Genomic DNA, 26,146 nt, shown 5'->3' with positions numbered 1-26,146 from the left:
TTAAGAATTAACTTCTTATGAGAAGCATTATTGATCTTTAATTTTTAATCTTATTTTATTTCTATTCTTTATTCATTTTACAATAATAGTCTAATCCTATTAAATTTAATTACTCTAAATAAACAAAAGTGCTTAAAAACAATACTTGAAAGGTTTTATATATAATAACCATAGTGTAATTCTGATTATAAGTATTTTACTCTTTAAAAAAAGAGGTTTCGCTTAAATGTGCGACGAATTATAAATGTGTTATATTAATAAATTATACATTACTGTTAACCAAAAATGTAGAAAAAAACAAAAAAAAAAGTATTTATCTTTTTATAAGATTTTAATTAAAAAATTTATTAGCAATATAATTTAAATATTATTGTTCCAAATATTTTATTTATTTTCATTATTTTTAATTTCAATTTATTTATAATTACACATAAATAGTAACTATTATTTTTACATAAATAAATTTTTTTAAAAAAATTAGAAACTATTTTTATAAATAAATGGAAGCATTAAAAAAATAATTATAAAAGCAAATGTATATACATTATTATAAACCAGAAGTAAAATAAAAAAATATATATTATTTAGTTTCTTTATGTGAAAAATATAAATTTAAACACTCTTAATATAGATTTAAATAAAGCTGTTATAATTGTATGAAACTGAAGATAAAAGGAAAAAACCACAATTTTTTTTTCTTTTTTTTTAAATATAAAATATAGATTTTTTTTGTTATGATACTAACATTAATGATGTATAAAATTCTTTTTAGAATATAGTAAATATTCAACAATTATAAAACAAATATAGTACATAAAAACTCTGCTTAGAAATTTAAGAATGAAAAAATAATACATGTAAGAAATTAGAAGATCATTAGAAACTAGAAACTTAAAAGGAATATTCAATTGATGGACTAAGGGATCATATAAGAAATTACATAATTATATAACAATGAAATTAGAAAAGTTTGAAAAAAAAATTAATGAAAAATATGTGTGGGACTTTTTATATTGAAATATTGAGAATAAATGTGTTTTATTCATTTTTCGATTATATTATTTGAATATATCATATATAAATTAAAAATATAATTTATAAATATGTGCTTATGTTACCAAAGAGTTAAAAAACAAATTTATTTACAACAAAATAAAAAAACATTAAAAAGAAAAATAAATTATTACAGAAAAATCTGAATTGATGGAATCAGCATGTATATAATGTTCCATATATTCAACTATTGGAAACTTCATTTTATCATACAGTTATATATTGTATAAATTTCTTTTTAATTTTTCTTGTATATTATTTATAAAACATTTAAATCTTTTGTGCGTTGATTATAAATTTAACTTATGAGATTTATTAAAAACATATTATATATATCATTTGCCATATCCTATTACACACCTCAACAACATATAAAAAATAAATTTACTTTATAGTATTTGTGTGTTCATAGGTGTTTATTGCAGTAATACAAATTGTAAAACTATTGATATAAATCTTTTAATTTCTAATATATGAAAATTCTACCTAGCAAAAACTAGAAGTGTTGAACGTTTTAACTTTTAACTAATTATTCACTTTTACTTTTTTGTTCTTTCTTTTTGTTTTTATTCATTTAATTATGATCGACGTTTAAAAGTTTTTTCCTAGTGACAAACAGAATATTTTTTAATGATATTTATATTCTGGTAAACTAACGTTGAATAAGTTGTACAGTAAAAATATTTAATTTAATGTTTCTTATTCATTCATTTATATATATGTAAAGTTAAAGTTATATAATAATGTACGAAATTGTTTCTGATTAATAGCTTATCTTTTTTATAAAATGAACCATATAAATTGTTAATTATTATATATATGTATATAACCTATACTTTTATTTTATACATAAATTTTTACTTGAACTTTTTAATACTGTTTGTTAATTTTATTAAATCACATTATCATAGTTATGTTAATAATACCTAATAAAGACATAATGCATATATATACATATTTTTTCTGTGTCAATTTTTATTACCTATTTCCATTTAGATATAGGAAAGTTTTTTTTCCTACTCAACCTATTATAGAAATATTTATATTACATCACTTTTTTCTGTTTACCTTTTTTTTATTTTAATTTGTGAAGCAAGTAATTACTGATAAATCTTATTTCTTATGTACCAATATATGCTCTCATTTATTTTACACTAAACAGAAATGAAAATATTTTTCCTTATTTTGCCTATGCTAAACATTCACAATTATGGTGTTCACATTAATGTAACTAGTTGTTGAATAAATTTTTTATATAAATAATAATATTAAATAAATATATTATCGTTTATTATTTTTTTATATAAAAGGATTAACAAAAACATAAAAGAACATTAATGATATATATTATTATTTATGTTTACATTGCATACGTAATTAATATCACCTTATGGAATAAACAACGTCTGCTTATCAAAATATATTTAGCGAAAAGTAAATGAAACATTTTTTATTTTTCCATATATATACATTTTAATTAATATAAATGAACACTTTTTCAGTAAATTTTTTTTTTTTTTTACCTTTTTTCAGTAATCTGTCTCCTTTTGTTTTGTAAAACAGTAGTTAAGAATTCTATTATGAAGTCACTTTTTTCTATACTCCTACAATGTTAACATATAAGATGGTTTTTTTTACATCACTTTTTATTAATCATAATACTTATTATTTATTTTATTCTCATTGAACGTTTTCACTGGTAATTAATATATATTACACAAAATTATAGGACATCAAATACAATTCAAAAATAAATATTCCAGATGATAAATCCATTATATTATACTTCATATAATTACGTTAAAGACAATAATAATTATAATTATTATGTACAGCCATCACTAAATTGTTTACATTATAAAATTTTAAAAATGTATAATTAAAAGAAATTTCCATTCCACTTTTTACAGAATAATTTAATTTGTGTTCCTTCATTTTATATTATTTTCCTTATATTTACATATGTCCAATTATATACGTAATAATAAATAATCATTAAATGATACAAAACACTATCATTTATATATTCCCCTCATTTGAAAATTTACAAAAAAACATGTTTTAAAAACAAAATAGTTATTCATCACCCCTCTTAATACGTAAATTAACATATGCTCAATAACAATTAATATAATAACATAGAATATGCAAAAACCCTCTCCCTTTCTAAAAAATTTAATATTCAATGATAGAATAATGTAAGAAGCCAAAAAAAAAAATTATAAATGACTTTTAAAAAAAAATCCTTTAAAGCAATAGTAATATATCAGACAAAAATGGTGCTGATTTTTTTACTATTTGAATATTATGCTCTGCTTACTTTTTTTTATACAATGTCTTTTCTAGATATCCAAAACATGCTTCTAATAATTGATTTAAAAAAAAATAATAAACAAAATAAGTAGAAATATTGGACTACACGAAATACGTAATTTACATAAAGAAAACTATAACAATTTTATAATGTACTCTGAATCACATATATTTATTCATGAAGTATTATTATAGATATAATTAATTTAGAAAAGAAGAACGACAAAAAAAAAGACATGTATTTTAAATAAATAATTTACTTAATTTATATCAATTTTCATAAATAATTATTACATTCTTTTTAGTTTCTTTTTAACATATTTTTGAACTTCTGATATGGTACATTCATTTAAGCGTTATTTTCTTATTTTACGTTTGTTATTTAAATAACAAAAAGGATTAATAAAAAAATGAACAACATAACGATTTTAACCATATTATAGTAAAAAAAATCAATTATAAAAATATATATATTATTTTTAATTTGTATATATATAAGGTTATGTTATAATGTCTATGCTTGTAAAACATTGAAATTTTAAAAGTATGTTTATTTTTATAAATTAACATAAGTAAATAAATAATCTATTACATTTTATTAAAATTCTAAATCATATATATACACATATATATTGCGCATTATGCTACATTTCAAGGAAAATATATTTCATGTATATATACTTATCTTTCGTAAGATTAAATCTTTGAAGTATAATTAAAATATATATAATTAAACATAGCAAAAACTGTTAAAAATAATAATTAGAAATAATCCGAATAACCGCATAAAAAAATTTGAATTTAAAAAAATTTTTTTAAATTAAAAACCTTAATTATAAATTCCAAAATAATTCAACACTTGCCTTATGCATTCAAGTTACCTGTTTTTTATTTATCCCATAACTCTTTAATTTTTAAAAACAAAAACAATATAAATTAAATTAATATGAAAATACATTATATTTGTACGTACATATTATTAGTTTTAATAATATTTTTTCTTTTTTGTTCGCTAAGAAAATGTATTAGTAATAAAAAGATATTCAAAATATTTTGAACATGCTTAAATATTTTATTAATACATTTGCACATTCTTTATTAATAAAAGTCACTTTTTTTTTTTTTTTTTTTTGGTGCTTTTTAAAAATATAAATTATTATTATTATTAATATTTTTTTTTCAATTTATATAATTTGTATTAAATTTTATTCTAACAATTATTTTCTCTTTAAACATATATTTTTATAATAGTTAATTTCTTTATTAAATTTAAGTGTATTATTTTAAGTCTATTTTCTATAAATCCTATTTTATTTTAGTGTATAGTAATATCATAATTGAATATAATTAGTTGTATTGTCTTTTTCATCTTATGAAATGCTTTATTACTCTATTTTTTGATACATATAAAATATAAATAACGAATTTCTTAAAAATACACTTGTTAAGAAATATTATTAACATATAAAATGATCTGTGCTTTAACATGAATGATTGAATTGATATATAGATGATATACCTCCTCGTCTATAAATTATTTTATATACACAGGAAAATTGACATAATAATTTAAATATTTTAATTTAAAAATGAAAAATCAGTTCATCAATGGGAAGACAGATTTAATATTTTTATATCCAAACAAGCTTATCTAAAAAAAATGTTTCAAGAAGAATAAAAAAAAAGTTAGTAAATAAATGTTTCTTTACATATATTTTATTTGTGGTTGTTTACATCAAAACTGATTCTTTTCAAATTGCTAATTATTTTAAAAAAATATGTTACTTATATTAATGAAAATATTTCAAAATAACATTTTACAATATAATGCTATATTTTTTTAGAAATGTTATGAAGAATTTTCAGCTTGTTACATTATAATTAAAAAGATTTATGTAACTATATATTGGTGCTACTAATGTAAAAAAAGAAAAAAATATATATTATTCCGAAAATAAAACTACGAAATATTTAATTATTATTTTTTTTTGAATTAATAAAATAAAATATATGTATATAAATTACTAATGCCATTTTTTAGAAATACTCCTAAATGAACTTACGTATTTTTTTGTTCCACTTAATTAACATGTTTATTTTTACAGGATATCTTAAACGTGTTGCTAATACAGACTCTGTATATTTTCCTTTACAATAATTGATATAAGTTTTTTAAAATATCCTTTTTTTTTCTGAAGAATAGTATAAATCACCTTAATAATAAGAGCTTATGAAGTAGATTATTCTAAATTTAATTTTTCTTTTTATCATTTTAACTTAAAGGATTTATTATTATATACATTTTTTAGAGAACTTAATAGAGACTTCAATTTTCTTTAAGAAAGTTAGCTCTTTTTTGATATTATTCACAATTTTTCAGATAACGTTTTTGTTTAGAAATTTTCTAAAATCTTGTACGAAATTTAAAAAATATTTCAAAGAATAAACGCAAACATTTTAGTGATATAGATAAAATAAATTACGTCAGTATATGTTGTTTTTACTTAATAAAATAGCTTAATGATAAATTATTATCTAGTCGAGTTAGTGTAGTTCTTATTAATACTTTTTTCATTTGGTGGGTGTGAAAAATAAAATTTTTCATGATGAGAAATATCCAAGCAATTTTTATAAGTTTAGGATAAACAAAATAGAAGAGATGAACAAATTATATTTTTTGCTTTTTTTTACTTACATCTTTAGAAGTATGCATAATACATATGATAATAAATGCACTCTTACACAATGTGATTACGCTTTCGAGGCCACAAATCCATAGGAAAAAATTTTAAGTTGTTATAATTAACCTAATTTCCGAGTAATTTGTAATGAATTTGATGAATACATTAAAATGTATATTAAAAAGGAAATAGTATCTTTATTGGAAGAAAACCATTTGAGCAACAAAATAACTTCATTATCTCAAAAATGAATGGATATTAAATTACGCTTCAACTTGATTAAAAAATATTTAACTAAGAAAGTATATTTTCATTTTTCATTAAAATAATTACTTATAGCTCTTTTAGTATTTTATTACTAATTTATCAGAATAATAACACTTCTTTAAAAAAGCATGTTTATGTATTTGTATGTATTACTTTTCCTTTTGGTTTTTTTAGAATTGACTTTTAAAAAATGAAAAGTTAAATGCATTTTATAATTTATTAAATTATATTGATAATATTTAATGCTAATGATTTCTTTACTGGTAAGAGTTTTATAATAAGAAATATTTCAGACTTCATTCACATTCGTGAACTTTGTGATAACATTAATTATGTAATAAATATTTAGGTAATTCACGCAAACTTTTGGAATAACGTTCTGTCAAGAATAACTATTATGATTATTCTGGCTACTGAATATATGGATACATAAAGTAAAATAACTCTCATAAAAACAATTATTCACTATGTACCTAGTACATAGGATTTGATTAATAATGAAAGGTTCATTTCTAATAGAATATATCCACTTAAGAATATTAATCGTGGTGAAGAGTTATTTAAAAATAAGGAAATATATTTCAAATTTAAAGAATATTATGGTATCATTAAGAACAAGTGAATAAAGTTAGATACTTCGAGTAATTTAGAATACTCGGATTACATAATGAACATATTTTTGTTGTACTGTACATAAACTGTCTAGATACATATAAAAAATCATACATGTATAATACTTAAGTAAAAGCTTTTGAAACAGAATTCAGTAATGATTTATTTTTCTTAAAAATATAGTTTCCGATAATGAAATAAAATTATTTTTCAACTATGAGACTAAAACAAGAATATAATCATTATCAAGTATTCTTTGGACATTTCTGAAGGATTTTTACAAAGAGCTTAAAAATACATAATTGGTTAATTCATATGAAAATCATAAAAAAATGTTTAAAATTGGTTATTTTCATGTTACATTAAAATCATTTTTATAAACTCTTAATATATATTACGAATTATTAAACACAATGAAAAATTATTTCTTGAAAAAGTGAAACTAATAATGTATATAATTCATTTTTTTTCCTTTCAATTTTCTGAGTTTAACCTTAAACATATTACAGAGAAATGGGATACATTATAAATTGAACGGAAAGGCGAATATATGTAAATACTGCACTTATATTGAAATGATTAAATTTGAAAAGCATTACGTTTGTTTTAATAAACTTTGTGAAATTTTAAGCAACAGTTTATCAGAAATAAAGAATTATCATTGTAATAATAAGCATAATAATTGATGTGCTTAAATGTATTTCTACATATATGAGGATATATAGAAAATAGTTAATTCCAAATAGAAAAATATTTACAAAATTGATGTTTACACTGAATTTCTTCATATATATTATAATTCTATTTAGAAATTAAGTATTAATAAATGTTCCTATAACTTTATATCCAACATTTGTTCAATTGTATGGAAAAAAATGAAAGATTCCCATGGTTATTTTAAAACATATGATAACACTAACAAAAAATTGCTACTTATGAAAAGAAATCCTATTTTACAATAACTTAGTTATATAAATAGTCTAAATGAAAAGTTTATAAAGACATACTATGTTTATTATTATAATATAAATAAATTTTGCTAGGAAAACTGTCAAGTTATTTTATGTACGGTTAAAACTACAATTCAATTAATCTTTATTTAATATTAAATTGTACTGAACCTCAATCTTCATAAAGAATAAATTTAAAAATTAGATAGACCTATAACCTTTTATCGTCATTCTAAAATAATAACTGAAAAATCCACAAAACACCGAAAATCTTTAAATTTTTGTAAAATGAATCAATTTCATACTGTAGAAATTCCGTGCAATAACTCCCTATGCAATTCTTTTTATGTTATCATAATTACACCTTTTATGAGTCTAGGAATATTTTCAATTCTTTTTATTTTTTATATATATACTGTTTTTCACTGCACTATTTGTTTCAAGCTTTCATAAGTAAAAAAAAAAAAAAAAGAATATACTTTTTATGATAAGGGTAACACCTGAACTACTAGCAAATTATTCAGAATATAAACATACAAATAAATTTTCTCAGAACGATGTAGAAAATTTTTTGTCATAATATCACATAAAATGTCCTTTGAATTGGAGGAATTGAATTTAAAACGGTTCAAATTTAGTTTTATTCAAAGTTTTATTTTATTTCCAAAATAAAATAAAAATTCAATTTATAATTATCTTTGAAAATTTTTATTCCTATATGAATAATCGTTTTTTTATGTTTTAAATTAAACTTTTTATTTTAACATTTCAGTTATTTCTTCAATTAATAAGATTAATTCCTCTTTTTTTAGCACAAGACTTTTTTTTTTTTTAATAATATATATTGACTAAAAGATGAACCAAAATTGTGTTTATATATAATGCATATTAATCAATTTTATTTTGTTATTTATTTATTTTTTATGTAATATATCCTAAACCAAAAATTGTATCGGAAAAATATTTTTAATTATTCTTTTAATGAAATTCACCAGTAATAAAAATGGCATCTTCTCATCCTTAACAGACACTTACAGAATAAACATTGTAATAATAGTTAATAATTTGTAAATTATGAAGCCATTTTTGTAAATGTGTTCAACGCATCATTTATTAAAAACTTCCTTTAAACAAAATATATTGTTGTTTTATTAGACAAAGCAAAACTAATCTAGAAACATAGTAATTATTTTTTAGTAATATTTAAATAATATTTAATTATTACGAAAATATATCATATATTCAATAATGAACGATCTTAAAAATTTTTTTATTTTTATTATGAATTACAACTAATAAATTCTACAATTTTAAAGAATAACAGCTTTATATAATTAAGAAAAAGTTCATGAATATTAATTAGGTTTAATCATATAAATACACTATTAAATAAACATTAAATAAATTCTTGAATTTTAAGGAACGCCTTATTAATATGCTTAGTTTTGTTCGTAATTGTATTATATGTGAATAATCATTTTTTACCCCTAAATATTTAGAACGTATGGGGTTAAAATAAAAAATGCATTTAATTATTACGTCAACTAATATTTAATAAAAAACATAAATAATAATTGTACTTGACAACTTATAAATAATGCATAAAAAGCACATTGGAATATTATGGAATAAATAATGAGTTTTTTAGGATCAATTCATAATGAGATTTAATTGAAATTATAAACTCAAAATGAAAACATTGGACACCAGATAATAATTCATTTTAAACATTAACATGTAAACATTGTATTATTATACTCATATGTATTAGAATATAATAATTTAATAAAATACAAATAGATAAAGATTTGTGTATATAAATACATATATATATATTATTATAATAAAACAGTCGAAAGAATATAAAATATATTATATATTACTAACATATGAATAAATAAATCTTACGGGGGAGAGTACTAAGATGTTTATATCATCGGTGTAATGTGAAAATTATGAAAAGATTTCTATGTCGCGTTGATAATTTTGTGTTTGAATATTTATTTAGAAGACATATATTACTATTGTAAATACATGAAAGTTCATAAAAATTTATAGATTCCATTGCATTTATATATGTAAGGAAATCATGTACTTATAAGTATAATATATTATTTTTTAATATATATTATACAACTAAATTGGTTATTTATTTCATTTTAAGTTATTTATAATGACATATGAAGTTAGATATCTTTAATTAATTCACATGAAAAAAAAAAAAAAATTAATTTATTACAGTTAATATAATTTGTTTTGTATTTAAGAAGTATAAAAAATGAATAAAATGTTACGTTGAACATACTTTTTTACTGCAAAGGGCATAATCTTCAGCAACTTCTAGTAAAAAAACTGGACCAAATTTATTTTACAAATTCATTTTAACAACAAAGTGAAAATTATAAGAATAACTCTTCTGAAATATTTAAACGTCTACAGTTTTTTTTATTTTTTTAGTTCCTAACTTGTTACGTCTCTTTTTATAAGTACAATAAAATGCAATTTAAGTACTTATATAAATTTTTTTTTTTTAATTATTTTAATAAAAATTTTATTACGCAAAATGCATTTATAAATATATATTCAATTAATCTTATATCATATATATGTAAATAGTTATATAATTTCTGTATTACTGTTATACAATAGATATGAGGTGAGAAAAATATGTCAGGGATAAAGAGAAAGATATCATTCTTAATTTAAAGGAAGAATAAATACCCATGTCTTTAAAAAGAAGGAAAAACAGAAACAAATTTTAGAATATTAAAATCAAATAGATACTAAAAAAAGCTTTCATCTTACTAAAATATCCAATTACGAAAATAATGTACATGGTAAATATGATATAATAATGTAAACTAAAGAATATAAATTCTTTATTATTGTAAAGTTTCTGAATTTTGTATAAATATTCCAGAGTACTAATTAAAAATTTTCAAATTTTTGGACTTGTGCATCATTTTAAAATTGTATGCAAATTATATATATTTATATTCATCATTTTGAAGAAAGGTATATTTTTAAAGGATAGTGGTTTTATGGTAGGTGAGTGATAATATTTCAGCAAAGAATAATATACCCATGGATATTAAAATGAAAGAATGCATGTTATTTTTTTTTTTTTAATTATATAAAAACAACAAAGAAAAAAATTCACTAGCATAACATATTATAATGAATATAAAATATATTATAACTTATAAATTATTTATATTAAATGTATATTTATAATTATATAAGAAACTACTAATATGAGAGTACACTTAATAAAGTGTTATTTAAGTAAACGTAGATAATATTAAATAATTATTGTTATTGAATATTAAAATGATTATAAATATTGTTTAAAATTTTAAATTATAAAATGATTCATTATTATTATCACTATTATTCCATTTGCTCCTTACTCTCGTAAATGTTATTGTTCGTACTTTTTAACCATTTAATGAAATATAATTAAAATTTTTTATCTGTATATTTCTTATTTTATTATCAAATTTTAATTTTGTCCTTTTAATTTATTTGATTTTATCGCAATTTTATATTTAACGTAAGAATTCTTAATTTATTATATATGATGTACGTCTTTTCTTTTATTTCAGTTTTCACTGTATAAATTTCACATTTGCTTTATATTGTTTCTAATTATACGAAGGGGTTGTAAAAGAATAAATTAAGTGATGAATAGTCTTGTGTATGTTTTTTGTTTTTTAGATCTTTTAATTAATGTAGAAATTTATATGTACTTACAATTTGATAAAATTTGAATATATTTTTTTGCTCAACATATAATAATTTCCTAATTGGAAACATATAAATTATATTTATTTTTTACACGTAATGTAAATTTCACATTTTATTACCTCTGATAAAATACAAAAAAAAAAGTATATCTCGTGTATAATGCAAAAATATTAGCATATACATAGTTCTAAAATGTAAGTGTTGAATTTTCTTAAAAATAAAAAAATCTATATATGTTTTCTTTCAATTTAACGTATCATACATATTTAAGTAATATTTATAAAGATCCATAAAGTCAACAATTAGGTATGGGCAATAATGTGATAATCAATTTAAATACATGCTTATTTATTTGAATATTATAGGAATAAAACAAATTAATAATCCCCTACATATAGTTTTTACTAAAATTAAAATTATGCTAATAAACTGTGAATATTTCTTAGCAATAATCTTAGAACAAACTTTAAAGTCCTATCTTGTATTTACTAATTATCTATAAAAATAAATATTCTTATTTTTTTCCTTCTATTTTATTTAAAAAATGAGCGATATAAATATGAATTAATTAGTAATTGTCAATATAAACTAAAAATATACTTAAACGCTCATATATGGATATTAACAAAATAAATATAAGTATGGACAAGAATAAACAATAGCACAAATATATAAATATTCATGTACAAACTGTTATATGGTTGTAGAAAACATGTATTTATTTTCATAACTCCAAAAAATAATTTAGCTTTTTGTTAAGATATAACACACTTTTTGAAATATATTATTATTAAAATACAAAAAAATTAACTAATTTTTTGTTAATATCTGTTAAAACGTATTAATTAGTTATATGATATAAAAAATAGAAACAATATATGATATATATATTTATAAATTTTCAGCATACTATATATTCAACTAGTTTTTCCAAAGCTTAATTAACAGCTCAGTTATTTGCAATGATAAAATAATAAACGGCTTTGTGTTATTTAATTGTGATTATTTCTTGCGCCCACATGAGTAAACTAATATAAATAATTCCTATTAAAAGACACATATTATATTATTTATAAAATTCATTTTATAGAATAACTATTATGTTTTTTCTTACGTAATATATATATATATATATATACATATATATATAATATTATGTTATTAAAATAAAGTGTATTATTTTTTTTCAGTAAAATGTCAGTACACATTTTTTTTAAATGTAAATCTAAAAATACATTTTTTTAATTGTATCAACTAATAATAATTTTAGACAAAAAAAATATACAAAATAAGGAAGTAGCAGTTAACATGTAAAGCGGTACACTTAACTAAAACAAAATGATCTTTTGTATTATATATTAATTTATACGAACAAATAGTTTTCATAAATAATTAATTAAACAGAGAAATGTCCATATTTGGTCATACTATTTAATTAATAAGAAATAATATTTTAAATTATAAATTATTAGAATTAAAACATTTAAATTCACAAAAAAATGAAGATAATAATTCTTTACTGTTATGTATCACAAAGGGCAGATACACAAACATGCACATATGGTATTTCAGAAATTATGAGTTTGTATATTAAAAATATGTTACAAAACATATTACAGATATTACTTCATATTAACAACTTCATAGAAAGATACATAATGCTTATTTTTTATTTTACTCAGTCATCAAGTTAATTTTTTTATATTTTTCATTATTCCTTAATATCTTATAAAGTTCTATTATAAGTATAATAGATAATATAACAATAACAATGCTAAAAAATACTAAAAATGAATTTACTTCCGATAATCCCGTTAGATCTTTTATTTTCTTTATAAGCTGAGTAATTATCTGATATTGTTCTAAACCTGATGTATCTTCCGTAAACTTACTTCCAAAAAATGTAGGTAATCCTATTCCCAATAGAAGAAAATATAAATATAAGGTAACTCCAAATTTGTAACTTCTAAATTTTATTTTTTTTAAAGCTATATCTCGAATTCTCCTGTTTTTTTGAGTAAATCATCATAATGATTTTTTTTATCAATTTCTTTTCAAAATGGAAATGTTTTCTACAAACATTCCATTATCATAAGCTGTAACTTCTGTATAGTATAGCACTTTATTTAATGATATTCTATCAGATTTTTTCTTTTTTCCTTTCGTCTCCCTTTCATTATTAGATATATTTTTTCCTTTTTCAATCGATTATTTTGTTTCTCTTTTCTTAAATATGAAATATTTTAATAATTATTCTGTCTACATTTCTTTAATAATCGATAATTTATTGTGCTTAATATTTTATCATATTTGAAGTCCTTATTCAAGAACTGTTAAAAGTTCTCTAAAAAATAAAATGTAAAAATTATTTTTTTAATAAAATAAATAATCTCTAACTAAAAAAAATATTATCACAAATCCAAAAAGAACAATATGTATAAGGAAAATATCCTTCAATAATATTTTCATACCATATCATTGTTAAAATGGAATATACAAAATAAAAGGATAAACGTAGCAATTTTAATAAATAAGTTTGACTTGCTTTTTTATGCCACGATATAGATCTTTAATTTTATAATATATTGAGTATGGAAAATATTAATAATAATATAATACACATTTAAATTCAAAGGATGATATATATATTTTATTTTATTTTTTTATTAAATCTTCGAAAAAACACAATAGAATATACGTAACTATAATGCATTTAACATAATCTAGAAAGATATATAATTTTAAAGATGTCTTACATAATTTCTATATTAATTTTATTTAAAAAAAAATGCTAACTTTAATTAAAATAATACTATTTGAGCTTATTCATAAATATGCAGAATATATTATTTAACTTTTTAATATATTGCAAGAATTATATGCCATTTATATTAATCCTTCTCAAAATTTAATTAGAAAAATATACTTTATTTTTTATTATATGGAATTATTAAATTCATATACAATAGATAACTTACATAATATATAAATAATGCATTACTCTACATGCTAGAACTATAATTATTACTTCTATGGATATATTCCTACAAATAATTCTAATTTTATCAGCATTATATTTTGAAAATACTAATTATTTTTAGTGAAATATTAATTATTCCTTCAATGTAATAACAATAATTATAAATGAAAAAAAACAAAATTGGGCGTTATGTTAATTATAATGTGTGCTTTAACTACTTCAGAACGTGTGTAATCTTTTACAGACTATAAAATATTTAAAAAGAAGAATATATATGCATCTATATTATACATAAAGAAACACATTTTTTAAAGTCATATTAAGAATTATATTTTAATTTTGTAATATAAAAAAAAAAAGCATAATTTCAAATTAAATTTAAGCCATTATTTCTAAATAAAAAGTTTTTAATTCATCAAATTAATTTTTTTTTTTTTTTAATTAAATATATATGATTAGAGTATTTTTTAATATCATAAAAAAAAAAAAAAATTGACAAAAGATAAAATTAATGTAGAAATATTGAGTGCATTTCCATTTATTTAAAAAAATATGAAAAGAAAAATATTTACAAATAATATAGAGTATATATTGTAAGGTAACAGTTGAAAAAGAATAACAATATAATTCAATAAAATATATGATACAGTAATTTTTACATCTGTAAATTTATAACGAATATATTATATTTTATTTAATCTTTTACAAATACATAATACCAGGAACATATTTTATAGGTACAACATTATAAATAGAAATAAATATATAAATAGTTCATGCTTTATTAAAAATACTTTTAACAGCAAAAGAATATTACAAGGAACTACTTCATATTCTTATACATTGTATTTCAGATGGAGAAAATTAAGAAAATATTACATACCTAAAAATTATTCTATAAATTTTTAAAAATACCTTCTATTATTTTTCTCTTTAAAAAATCATATTCTTAAAACTAAAAAATTAAAAAAAATAATAACTAAATTTAAAATACTATTTTTATATTAAAAAAATTTACATTAATATATATTTATTGTTTTAAAGTATATAAATTATTGTTCATACAATATTTGTGAATTCTCTTATTTATTTATGTTTAATTTTTCTCATAATTTGTTGTTCTCACTTATTTACAGTAAATTAACTTTTATATATAAAATATACATTAAACAATTTTCAAAATTTATGATAAGATACATATAAACTAGATAATAAATTATGAAAAACAAGGACACTCCATAGCAAAATATTGTTAACCATTTACTTACGAATATAATTAGTCTTTTTTAGCAACATTCAATATGTCAAAGTATTTTTTTGGAATTATTTTCTTGAAATATAAATCTATATTTTCCTAAATTAAGAAATAGTATAAAAACAGTTTAATTTCCTTGTAAAATATATAATTTGCTTCTTTTAACATACATAAACTACAAGTAAATTATATTCTTATATATATATATATCAACAAAGATCAGAAAATTTCATATTATATCTTTTTTATATATATTAAATAATAATAATTTTTAATATTCACTATACATTTTCATATTTATATAGTCTATATATTACAGCACTTACAAAAAAATAAAATATTCATCATAGCATTCAATTTTTATCCGATGCAATGCATTGTTTATAAGGATTTAAGTAAAAATAAAATAAAGACACTTATGCTTTTCCTTTTTTACAATGAAAAAATATTTGAAACTTTAATTTTTTTCATATTTCAAAAGTAAATTATTTGTTTCGCTATTCTTAAAATGTTCCCATATATCAATTGAAGCAAGGAGTAAAGCCATCTATGCTAAAAAATATGAATTATTATATAACAGTCATATAAATAGGTATAATGTAAAAGATGACAACAGTATTAGTACCCAATTTCAAAACATTACAAACAAATATAGTATTCAAATAAATTATATTAGTACAAAAGTGTACTATTCTTAAAATATTTCCATAATATTCATGAATCTGTTTAATTCCAATGAATTCGAGTTCATATAAAACTTTCACTCGGATTATTACAATCATGAGAAAATCATCCTTCTGATGTTACTTCATATGAATATTTCTCTTTATTCTGAATAATTGTAATAACACTTTTTATAGTATATTCCACATTTTTTCTTTTGTCTAATACTATAAATTATTCTATTTAAAAATGTAAATATTGTTCTACAAATACTATAACGTATTACTATAACAAATTAATGTTGTATACGTATTGTACGTACAAATATGCAATTTTTGTTAATATTTGCTTTGTACTCACGAAATTTCCTTTTGTCGTCAAAAAAAAAAACATAAATATCTTAAAGTAACTAGATCAATAAAATGAGGGAGTTCCAAAACATGGATCTGAAAATGATTACACATTCAGATAATATCAGATAATATTATCAAAAACAAATATAAGGAAATCTTAATTTATTAAATTTAAATAATAGATATCCTTTATAGAACATAAAGACATAAATAAGATAATTCAATATATTAAAAAAAAAAAAAAAAAATAACAAAAAAAAAGTGTCACAATAATATTGCTTTATTAAGAATATGGAAAATGTAATAGTATAGCATTATGTTTCTAACAAAAGTATAAAAATTTTATATTTGGAGATCCATAGAGTTTGTTTAACAATAAAAACAAAAAAAAAATATCTATATATATATATATATAAACAAAATTAAAAGATTAATATTTATTCAAATATATGAGTTATGAACTAGACAAAGAAAACATAAAAAATAATTAATTTATTTGGATATCAAATGTTCATATTATTGTTCATTATGAATATAGTTAGGATATATAATGTTTCTTACAATTCATCCAACCATCTAATATATATAAATGGATAAGTAAGAAAAAGGAAAATTTAAAAAGCTAATAAGGTAACTTGAACATAAGCTATAATATATATACACAACTAAAGTTAAATTCATTAAAATTTCGTAATAGTGAAAGAATTTAATATATAAATGTAGGATTAATAAAAAAACAATAATTTTTTTTACTATGATAATTAAATTGTCAAAAATATGATAAATTATGGAACTCAAATTTTGAAATATTAATGCTATAGCCATATATTTTGATATCAACAAATTATATAAATAGCAAAAATATGTAATTCATTAAGATTAAATGACAATTATCGATACTTAACAATAATATCAAATATAATACGTTCAAATAATGGAGATATATATAATTTATTGAATTACTTGTGAAAGAAGTTATAAAGAAAAGTTCCATATATAATGTATTACTCTATATTTACGTGTATAAGTAATATGAATATATGAAAAAATAAAATAATCTTATGACAAAATATATTTTTTATTTATACTATAATTTCTTTTTACATATTTAGAATATATTGATAATTATGTAATCGAATATCAGATAATATGAACTATTAATTTTAAAACCTCCTATTTTATAGCCTTATATATCGCACTTATTGCATTATACATATATACATATTAAGTAAAAAAAAAAAATTAGTATGTTATTTAAAGTAACTATGTAATGTTAAATAGGGTTAATTTTACGAATATGTTCAGCTTGATATTATAGTATTTTATATATATAAATCGGTTATATTTTTATATTTACTCTGGAAAATATACAAGTAAAATATATCAATTTTAATGTGAAATAATTATTTTTTATATATACAAATAATATATTTATAGTACCATGGAGAAACATTCAATAATTCATATTAATTATTATTAATTTTGCATTATATTTAATTAAATATTATATATATAATGCATCATCATACAATAAGTTGGATCATATATTAAAACCAAAAAAATGAAAAATATATTAACAGAAAAAAATAAAAATCCTCATATTTATAAAGTAGTATGAACAAAAGAAAGTGATTTTGTTATATAGATGCTATAAAGCTAAATTTACGTATTTTATTTCATGTGATTTGAGATATTTGAGAAAATAATATTTTGTTTTATGTTTCCATATATTCATACACTATTATAAGTTTATTAAATATTACTTTTTTCAATTAAGTAATATATATAAATACAACAATTTAAATTTATAGTAATTTATTACATGAAAATTTATTTCCATATATATTCCAATGTATATTTTCATTAAGAAATTATATTTATAAATATAATAGTATATTATTTAAAGGATTAAAGTAAAAATAGTAAGTATAACAAGGAACAAAATACTTGCATTAATATAAATTAAAATATGTAATAGAAATGAAGCCAGTAATTCTTTAATATAATAGATTCATTAATAATAACTGTAATTACTTAATTTTATATGTTACTATTTACCAAAAATCATTACATTTTAATTTTTTTTTTTGTAATTTTCTCTCCATAATCTATAAATTATGTAAATGTTTCAAATAAAGCACTAAGCTTGAAATAATAAGTTTACTTTTTAATAGAATAACATACGTTGTTCATTATACGTTTAAAAACTTCTGAAATTTTATTTATCAATTCCTGAAATAAAAGGTATTATAAAATAATGCATTAATTTTTTTATATTTCTTACTATATAAATATTTATTAGTAATATTAAAAAGTTATTTTCTTATAGTGATCAAGTACAGAAAAAAACGAGAACAACGTAACATATTTTTAGTCTATGTATTCGAATGCATTTATAATTTTTTGAAGAAATATAATTATGATTCTTCAAAATATATTGTATTATTTAATGTATTTCATTATTCCATTTAAATGAAATCATGTTATTATTATTATTATTATCATTTTTTAAGGTTATAATTTATTTTATTATTTTAACAATATTGTATTATTAATTTTTCTATAACTTTTTCCTAATAATTGTTCACATTTTAAATAAGTGTACAAACGCATTTTCATTGATTCATATAATTAAATATAAATTATATTAAGTAAAATTTAGTCCATATGAAAACATTCATATCCAAAATAAGTAATAGGGGTATTATACATAATAAAAAATATATATATTATATTATCCTATTTTAAAACAATTCAACGGCATAATATAGAAAAAAATTAATTAAAATATAGTTAAATGACACATATATACAATTAAGTAACATAATTGCATTTTAATAGCACATGTTTTACACAACTATAGCAACAATTTAATATGTTTTAAGTATAATTAATTATCATTCATAGAACCTACGTAGTAAATACAAAAATGTATTAACAAATAATTATAGCACGATAAAGATTAAGGTCAAATGTTAATTACAAATGTAATACAATAAAAAAAGAAAAAAATTAGCTGTACAAATAATTATTTCATTTATAGATTATTTTCGGAAAAAGCGAAAAATAAAAAGAATTATTTATATTAATATAGGTAACAATATTTATGTATGTGTCTTTATTAAAAAGATAGAAAAAATTTAATACAAATATAAATGTTCTTTTTACACAATAACTTTTTTATTATTTGATATTACAACTTTTATTTCATTTTTTATTGTTAATTAATTGACCTTTCTTTAAAATTTAGATATGAATACTATATAAAAGTATATACTTAACTGCAATATAATTTATAAACATAATTATGATATATCTCCAGTTATGATATATTTATTTTAGGCAATGAAAGTTAAGAAACTTATAAAATAAATATTAAGCCATTCAATTAAATTATATTTCTCCATAAAATTATTATATAGTAGATAATCTTAAAATTACTGTATTAATAAAGGATATAAATTTTTATTTTTATTTAAAATTCTTATTTACAACGAACTAGAATATTAATATATAGTCGTAATGGAAAAATGTTTTACATCGGTAATATGCGATGTTTGTTAATATGATTATATTTTTACATAAAATATTTATTTATGATAAAAAAGTGAAAATACGAGTAAAATAGAAATTAATGATTAAATAATTCTTAATAATTCTTCTCAATCTAGAAAAGGATGGTCCTAGGTTTTGAAGCATTAATCCTATATAAAACACCAAAATTCCAAAGAATTAAAAAGTATGTAAGAGAGAAAACTAGTTCCTTAAAAAATGAGGATAATAAAAACAAATTTAGAGAAGGATGCCTAGCATTGGCTGAATATCTAATTAGGGAAAAGAAAACACCACCTAGTCAAAATCCAAGTACATGGGAAGGAACATTAAAGGAATGGATAAAATCTCATTATAAACCACTAGATAAATTTGGTGGATGTTTTATGATTTTAGATGAGGAAGATAAACGAATTTTAGATTTAAAATATAAGTTAGAAGATTTCTGCGAAGAAAAAAAACAAAAAATGAAAGAAATAAAATGCCTTAAAGGGGGACGTACTACTTCAAATAATTGTAATGAAACATGCTTAAATCAAATTAGAGAATATAATGCTTGGATTAATGAAAAAAAGTTATTCTTTGATGAAAATAATTCGTTTATTAAAAATAAATGTAAAAATGGAATATCTCTATTTCAAAAAAAGAATTGCAACATACTAGATACTAAAACATTTAATGAACTTCCTATATGCAATGTAGAACCTCCATCTGCATCTACTCAAAGTGAAACTGAAGTAATAAAAGAAAATCCTCAAGATAATGATCAAAAACGAGATGAATATTCATTTAATTCCAAAGGTCTAACCGAAGCAGAATCAAAAATTCCCTTCGAAGAGAATGCTGAAACTATACAAAAGGTTGAACTTGAACTGGGAACTGCATCTGAAAAGGAAAATCAACCTGGACAGGAAAATCAACTTATAACACTATCACACAGTGAAGTTTCAGATGAAGATGTTACCCTTAAAAAAACTCATTTAAAATTACCTTCCGCAGTTCCAACATTAAATGCAACAGAAAATTCTTTAGTTGAAGATCAAATATTATCAGGTCCTATTACAATATTTACTGAAAGTAATCAAACGCAAGGACTACAAGTTCCTTCAACTATTTCATCTCCTGATGTATTAAGTGCTAGCTCATCTCCTACAATTTTTCAGTCTTCCGTAAATCCAGGTATCACCAATTTTACTTATTTTTATATTATTAAATTAACTGCACTAAATAGTATATATAATTCAAAAATAAGTTACAGGTCCAGTAGGAAATTCACATAACAAATACATATCATCTATTTTAATAATTTCTCTAGTTATTCTAGTATTTTCCCTTTTTATTAAGGTAATATAAATTTAATGCATTAAAAATGAGATAAAGTTGTTATTTTTGTTATAATATATTTTGTAAAACCATTTTTTTTTTGGTATTATAGTACATATTAATAGGGTTGTTTAAAAAAAAAGTAAAGGTAAAAAGAAGACACGTAAAATTCCTACGAATACTATTACCTTCATTTTCTGACAGAAAAAGTAAGAGTTTATCACGTGATCTTTTGGAACACTCTACATTTGATAAAGAAGAAATCATAAAAAAAATAAAAATACATGAAAATAGCATTGAAAAAAATGTAAATGCGTTATATCAAAAAAAGGACAGGTCCCTAACTATTATAGAAGTGCATATGCAAGTATTTGAAGAATTCAAAAATGAAGAATGGGAATATCAAAAATTAGAATTTTTAGAAATATGTCTAGATGAATTCACAAAAGGGGAATATATAACCAAACCTAATTTAACAAATGATGAAAAGATAATCAAAAATATTAAAAATAGCAGTAATATTAAAAGAAAACAAATTTTATGGAATAAGTTGGTAGAAAGACATAGAAACCTAACTAAAAAATTTAAAGAAGAAGAATGGTTTAATAATTTGAAAAATGAATGGAAAAGAGAACAAGCTTGTTTAAAAAAACTTGAAGAACCAAGAAATTCCATTTCAAATGAAATTCAAAAAGTTTCATTCTTAGAAAAAGAAAAAGATATATGGAGACAGTGGATATCAATTAATAGTAAGGTTATAGAACAACAATTGGAACAGTACTGTTTTAACGGATTGACAGAAGAAATTATAAATATTTCAGAAACTTACCAGAATGAAATATTACTAATAGATAAAGAATTAGAGAATAAAAAAATCTATGAAGAATTGTATATATGTATAAAAAAGAAAGTACTAGCAAAACTGTGTGTACTTCTACTTATGATGGTTTTAGAAGACTGTAAAAAAGAGGAACATATAGAAAATAAACAATTACATTTGGATAGTTCCATAAGTGAATGTATGACAGAAAAAAATGCAGATGAAAAACTAGATATTACAGAAAAAATACGTCAAACAAAGAATATCCCTTTAGAAAGTAATAAAAATAAGGAAATTGACGATTGTATAGGGGAAGACTGTTTCAGAAAGGAGATAGAAGACTGGATAAGAGAAGATTGTATATATGTAAATTTTATAGACAATGACACCATAATAGAAAAATCTAATAAAATAGCAGAAAAATATGCTTCATAAATTGATAAGGATACACTAAAATATATTCGGATGATATTTAAATGAAATCAAATAATTCTTATAATCAATATTTCTCAAATTTTCTGATATAAGGGAAAAAAGAAAAGGAAAAATGGTAACTAATGAGTAATATATAAGTGAAAAAGTTGCATTTTACTGTAAATGGCAATTACTAATAAGTATAATCTAATACACATATTAATGAATTTGCCATTAACCTAATGTATAATTTAACATATATAATATAAATTATTCTTTAATAAAAAATATTAGAATAATATGCATACAATAAATAAATTTAAAACACATAATTCGCATCAGCGCATTACATTTCTTATTTTAAGTAATTTTTTTTCGTAAAAATTAAAAAAAAGAAAAAAAACAAATATCTTCTCTTTGCGATCCATCATTATATTTCATATTTAAGATATTCTGTCACCTAAAACGAAAAATTAAACTATTTTGGTGTATTTTTGTAGAATATGAATGTAGCTCTAAGCAATTCTAAAGGACAGTTATAAAAAATGCTATATCTTTAATATGCATAATTAGATATTTATAAATTCATATATATATATGTTTTAATTATTAGGAAAAATCCGTAACTGAATAATAAAATATTTATTCTTATATAATATACTACTATTTTTCTATAATATAATATTAAATGTGTTAAAAAATTTGAGAATTACGAAAAAAAAAAAAAGTTTTATTGAAACTTTATATTTTATTTTTCGAATAGATAATTATTAACGCTAAAGAATATAATATTGACTTTCTACCTTTTCTTTTCTTTGGTTTTATTTTATTTTCTTTTTAAATATTATTCCTTATTTTTTATTTCAAAAATTAAAAAAAAGCATTTGTACTTGTTTATTTTTTTATTAATATTAATTCATAAATTTTACTATAAACATAAAAATAAATAAAATTTTAGTGGGTCCTTAATGACACAACAAATTAGTAAAATTTTGTTTTTTATTTTTTAAAAAAATAAAATTTATTTTATCATAAATAATATTACAAAACATAAATAATATATATTTTATCGTTAATAGTCTATTTAGCATTTTTGCTTAACAGTTTCACATAAATTGTTAATGATGTATTTATTGAATATAAATAAAATTGTACGAAATAATTATTATAGATATATTTTTTTGTCCTAACTTTTATAATTATTGGAAATTATTCAAAAAAAAAATTTCGTATGCAAGACTTGGATTTGACTTCAAAATATTTTGTATTATATTTATAGTAACAGAAAATTTTTAAATAATAACTTTTCAAAATCGAACTAGTATATAATAATTAAGGTCTTGCAATTTTATTAAATTTTATCCTTTCTCTTTACCAAATTAACGAAATTTTTTTTCATGATATTTTCACAGAAAATTTATAAAATATGTATAGAAATATATTATTTACAGTATGTGTAATATCAATTATTATTTGTATAATTACCTGTTTTTTTATTTTTTTAAAAATCTTGTATTTTTGTTATTTTAATTAATATTTTTACATGGGAAATTTACCAAGATATTTTTATGTAACCCATTTATTCACAATTATATTTGAATTTATGTTATTATCATTAAGGAAATATGAAAAATTTTAAATTCCAAAATGACAAAAAACTGTAAAGAAAAAATTATAACTTTTTTTGAATATTATCAAAAAAACAATATTAATAAAAATATTTTATATTTAATACAATTATAGCTTCTATAAGTAAATTCGACATGATAGTACAAACATATAAAAGTTTTATTAAAATTTTCTCATTTACCCTTTTCATATCGATATGCCAAAAATCCTGAGGAAATATTATTTTTTATATTCAGAATTTTTTTTAAATTTTTTGGAACATGACATTTTTATTTTAAAGCTAGTATTTTATTTATACGGAAATACTGATATTTTTTTAAATATTAAATATTTACCCTAATTTTTAGTCGACTCAGAAAAACCATAAAATAAAGAAATCATCCTAGGTAACACATAGGATGTAAGGAAGAGCAGATTATTGTATTCAGAAACAAATGTAAATCATAATGCTTTAAGCACCTCTTTAAAAGAAGATGCAATTAAAATAGCAAATGAAGATGAATATACCTTTAAAAATATATTAAATACATTAATGGAAAATGATTATTTATTAGAAGACATTACTACATTATTGCATGATGACGAAGTTGAAATATCAACTAATTCATTAAAATTTAAAAATGAATTTGAGAATTTTAATATTCAATAATATCTATTGAATATTCAGACAAAAGTGGAGAATTAAAAGAACCATATCAAATGAAAAAAATATGAGTCAAGAAAAAATAACATTTAATCATCCATATATAAATATTTAACGAAATTGGATGAAAAATGTAATAAACATATAACAGAACTATTATATTCTAAATGTAAAACGATAGAAGAATTTGAAAGTAAATTTGATATAAATATTAAAAACATGACTAAAATTTTAACTCCTATTTTATTGGTAATATATGGTATCTTATTTTTTTTTATCCTAATTGATTTGTTTTCAGGTGTTATAATATCAGGTACACTATACATATTAGCATTATTTTATTTTTTGTTTAAAATATAGAAAAATATTGGTAAAACCATATTAACAAATCATTAAGTATAAGAAGAATTTTAAGCTTATATTAGGATAAGACTTAAAGAACAATTCTTCGAAGGCTTTTAACTAAAATATGCTATCTTAATACCCATAAAATTTTATAGTTTTTAGAATTTTAAAATATATAAACACCCATTGTGTGTATAATATATTATGTTAAACTTTTATCTAATAAAATTAGTTTAATATGTTTCTAGTTTCCCTTAACATAAATATGTCATTTATGTTTTAAATGTATGTTTATATAATTATTTTTTTCTAACAGCTATAAAAAGATGCAAATCTTATAATTATTCATATGATTTATCCATATGTGTAAGAAAAACACACTTACATATCTTTATTAAAGTTTTTCCTCAAAATTAAATTTTGACCATTTTATTTATTGAGTTTTTAATTTATTACAGTTATGTTTATTTTTATATATATATTTTAATATACATATATATTTTTAAAGATTTAACTTATTAAGTTTCACAAATTTCCTCTTTATGT

The 26,146-nt window shown here is 19.4% G+C and overlaps 1 protein-coding gene and 2 pseudogenes across 1 annotated transcript, besides 2 other annotated features; 2 read left to right on the top strand and 1 right to left on the bottom strand.

Moving 5' to 3' along the window:
• Positions 1 to 13,297: 13,297 nt before the first annotated feature.
• On the bottom strand, positions 13,298 to 13,932 carry PmUG01_08059700 (annotated as a pseudogene).
• Positions 13,298 to 13,932: a sequence feature (fam-m protein, pseudogene).
• Positions 13,933 to 20,396: 6,464 nt separating this feature from the next.
• PmUG01_08059600 (STP1 protein) lies at positions 20,397 to 23,004 on the top strand (the record flags this gene model as incomplete). The annotated part of the gene is made up of 4 exons (XM_029004756.1): positions 20,397 to 20,417; positions 20,546 to 21,605; positions 21,685 to 21,770; positions 21,862 to 23,004. 4 exons carry the CDS (start codon positions 20,397 to 20,399, stop codon positions 23,002 to 23,004), a joined length of 2,310 nt encoding a protein of 769 aa, XP_028861413.1.
• A 1,804-nt stretch (positions 23,005 to 24,808) lies between these two features.
• On the top strand, positions 24,809 to 25,680 carry PmUG01_08059500 (annotated as a pseudogene).
• Positions 24,809 to 25,680: a sequence feature (Plasmodium exported protein, unknown function, pseudogene).
• Positions 25,681 to 26,146: the final 466 nt, after the last annotated feature.

The sequence above is a fragment of the Plasmodium malariae genome (genome assembly GCF_900090045.1).
Source record: "Plasmodium malariae genome assembly, chromosome: 8".
NCBI classification, from domain to species: Eukaryota; Apicomplexa; class Aconoidasida; order Haemosporida; family Plasmodiidae; genus Plasmodium; species Plasmodium malariae.
This window is presented reverse-complemented; position numbering and strand designations above follow the sequence as displayed.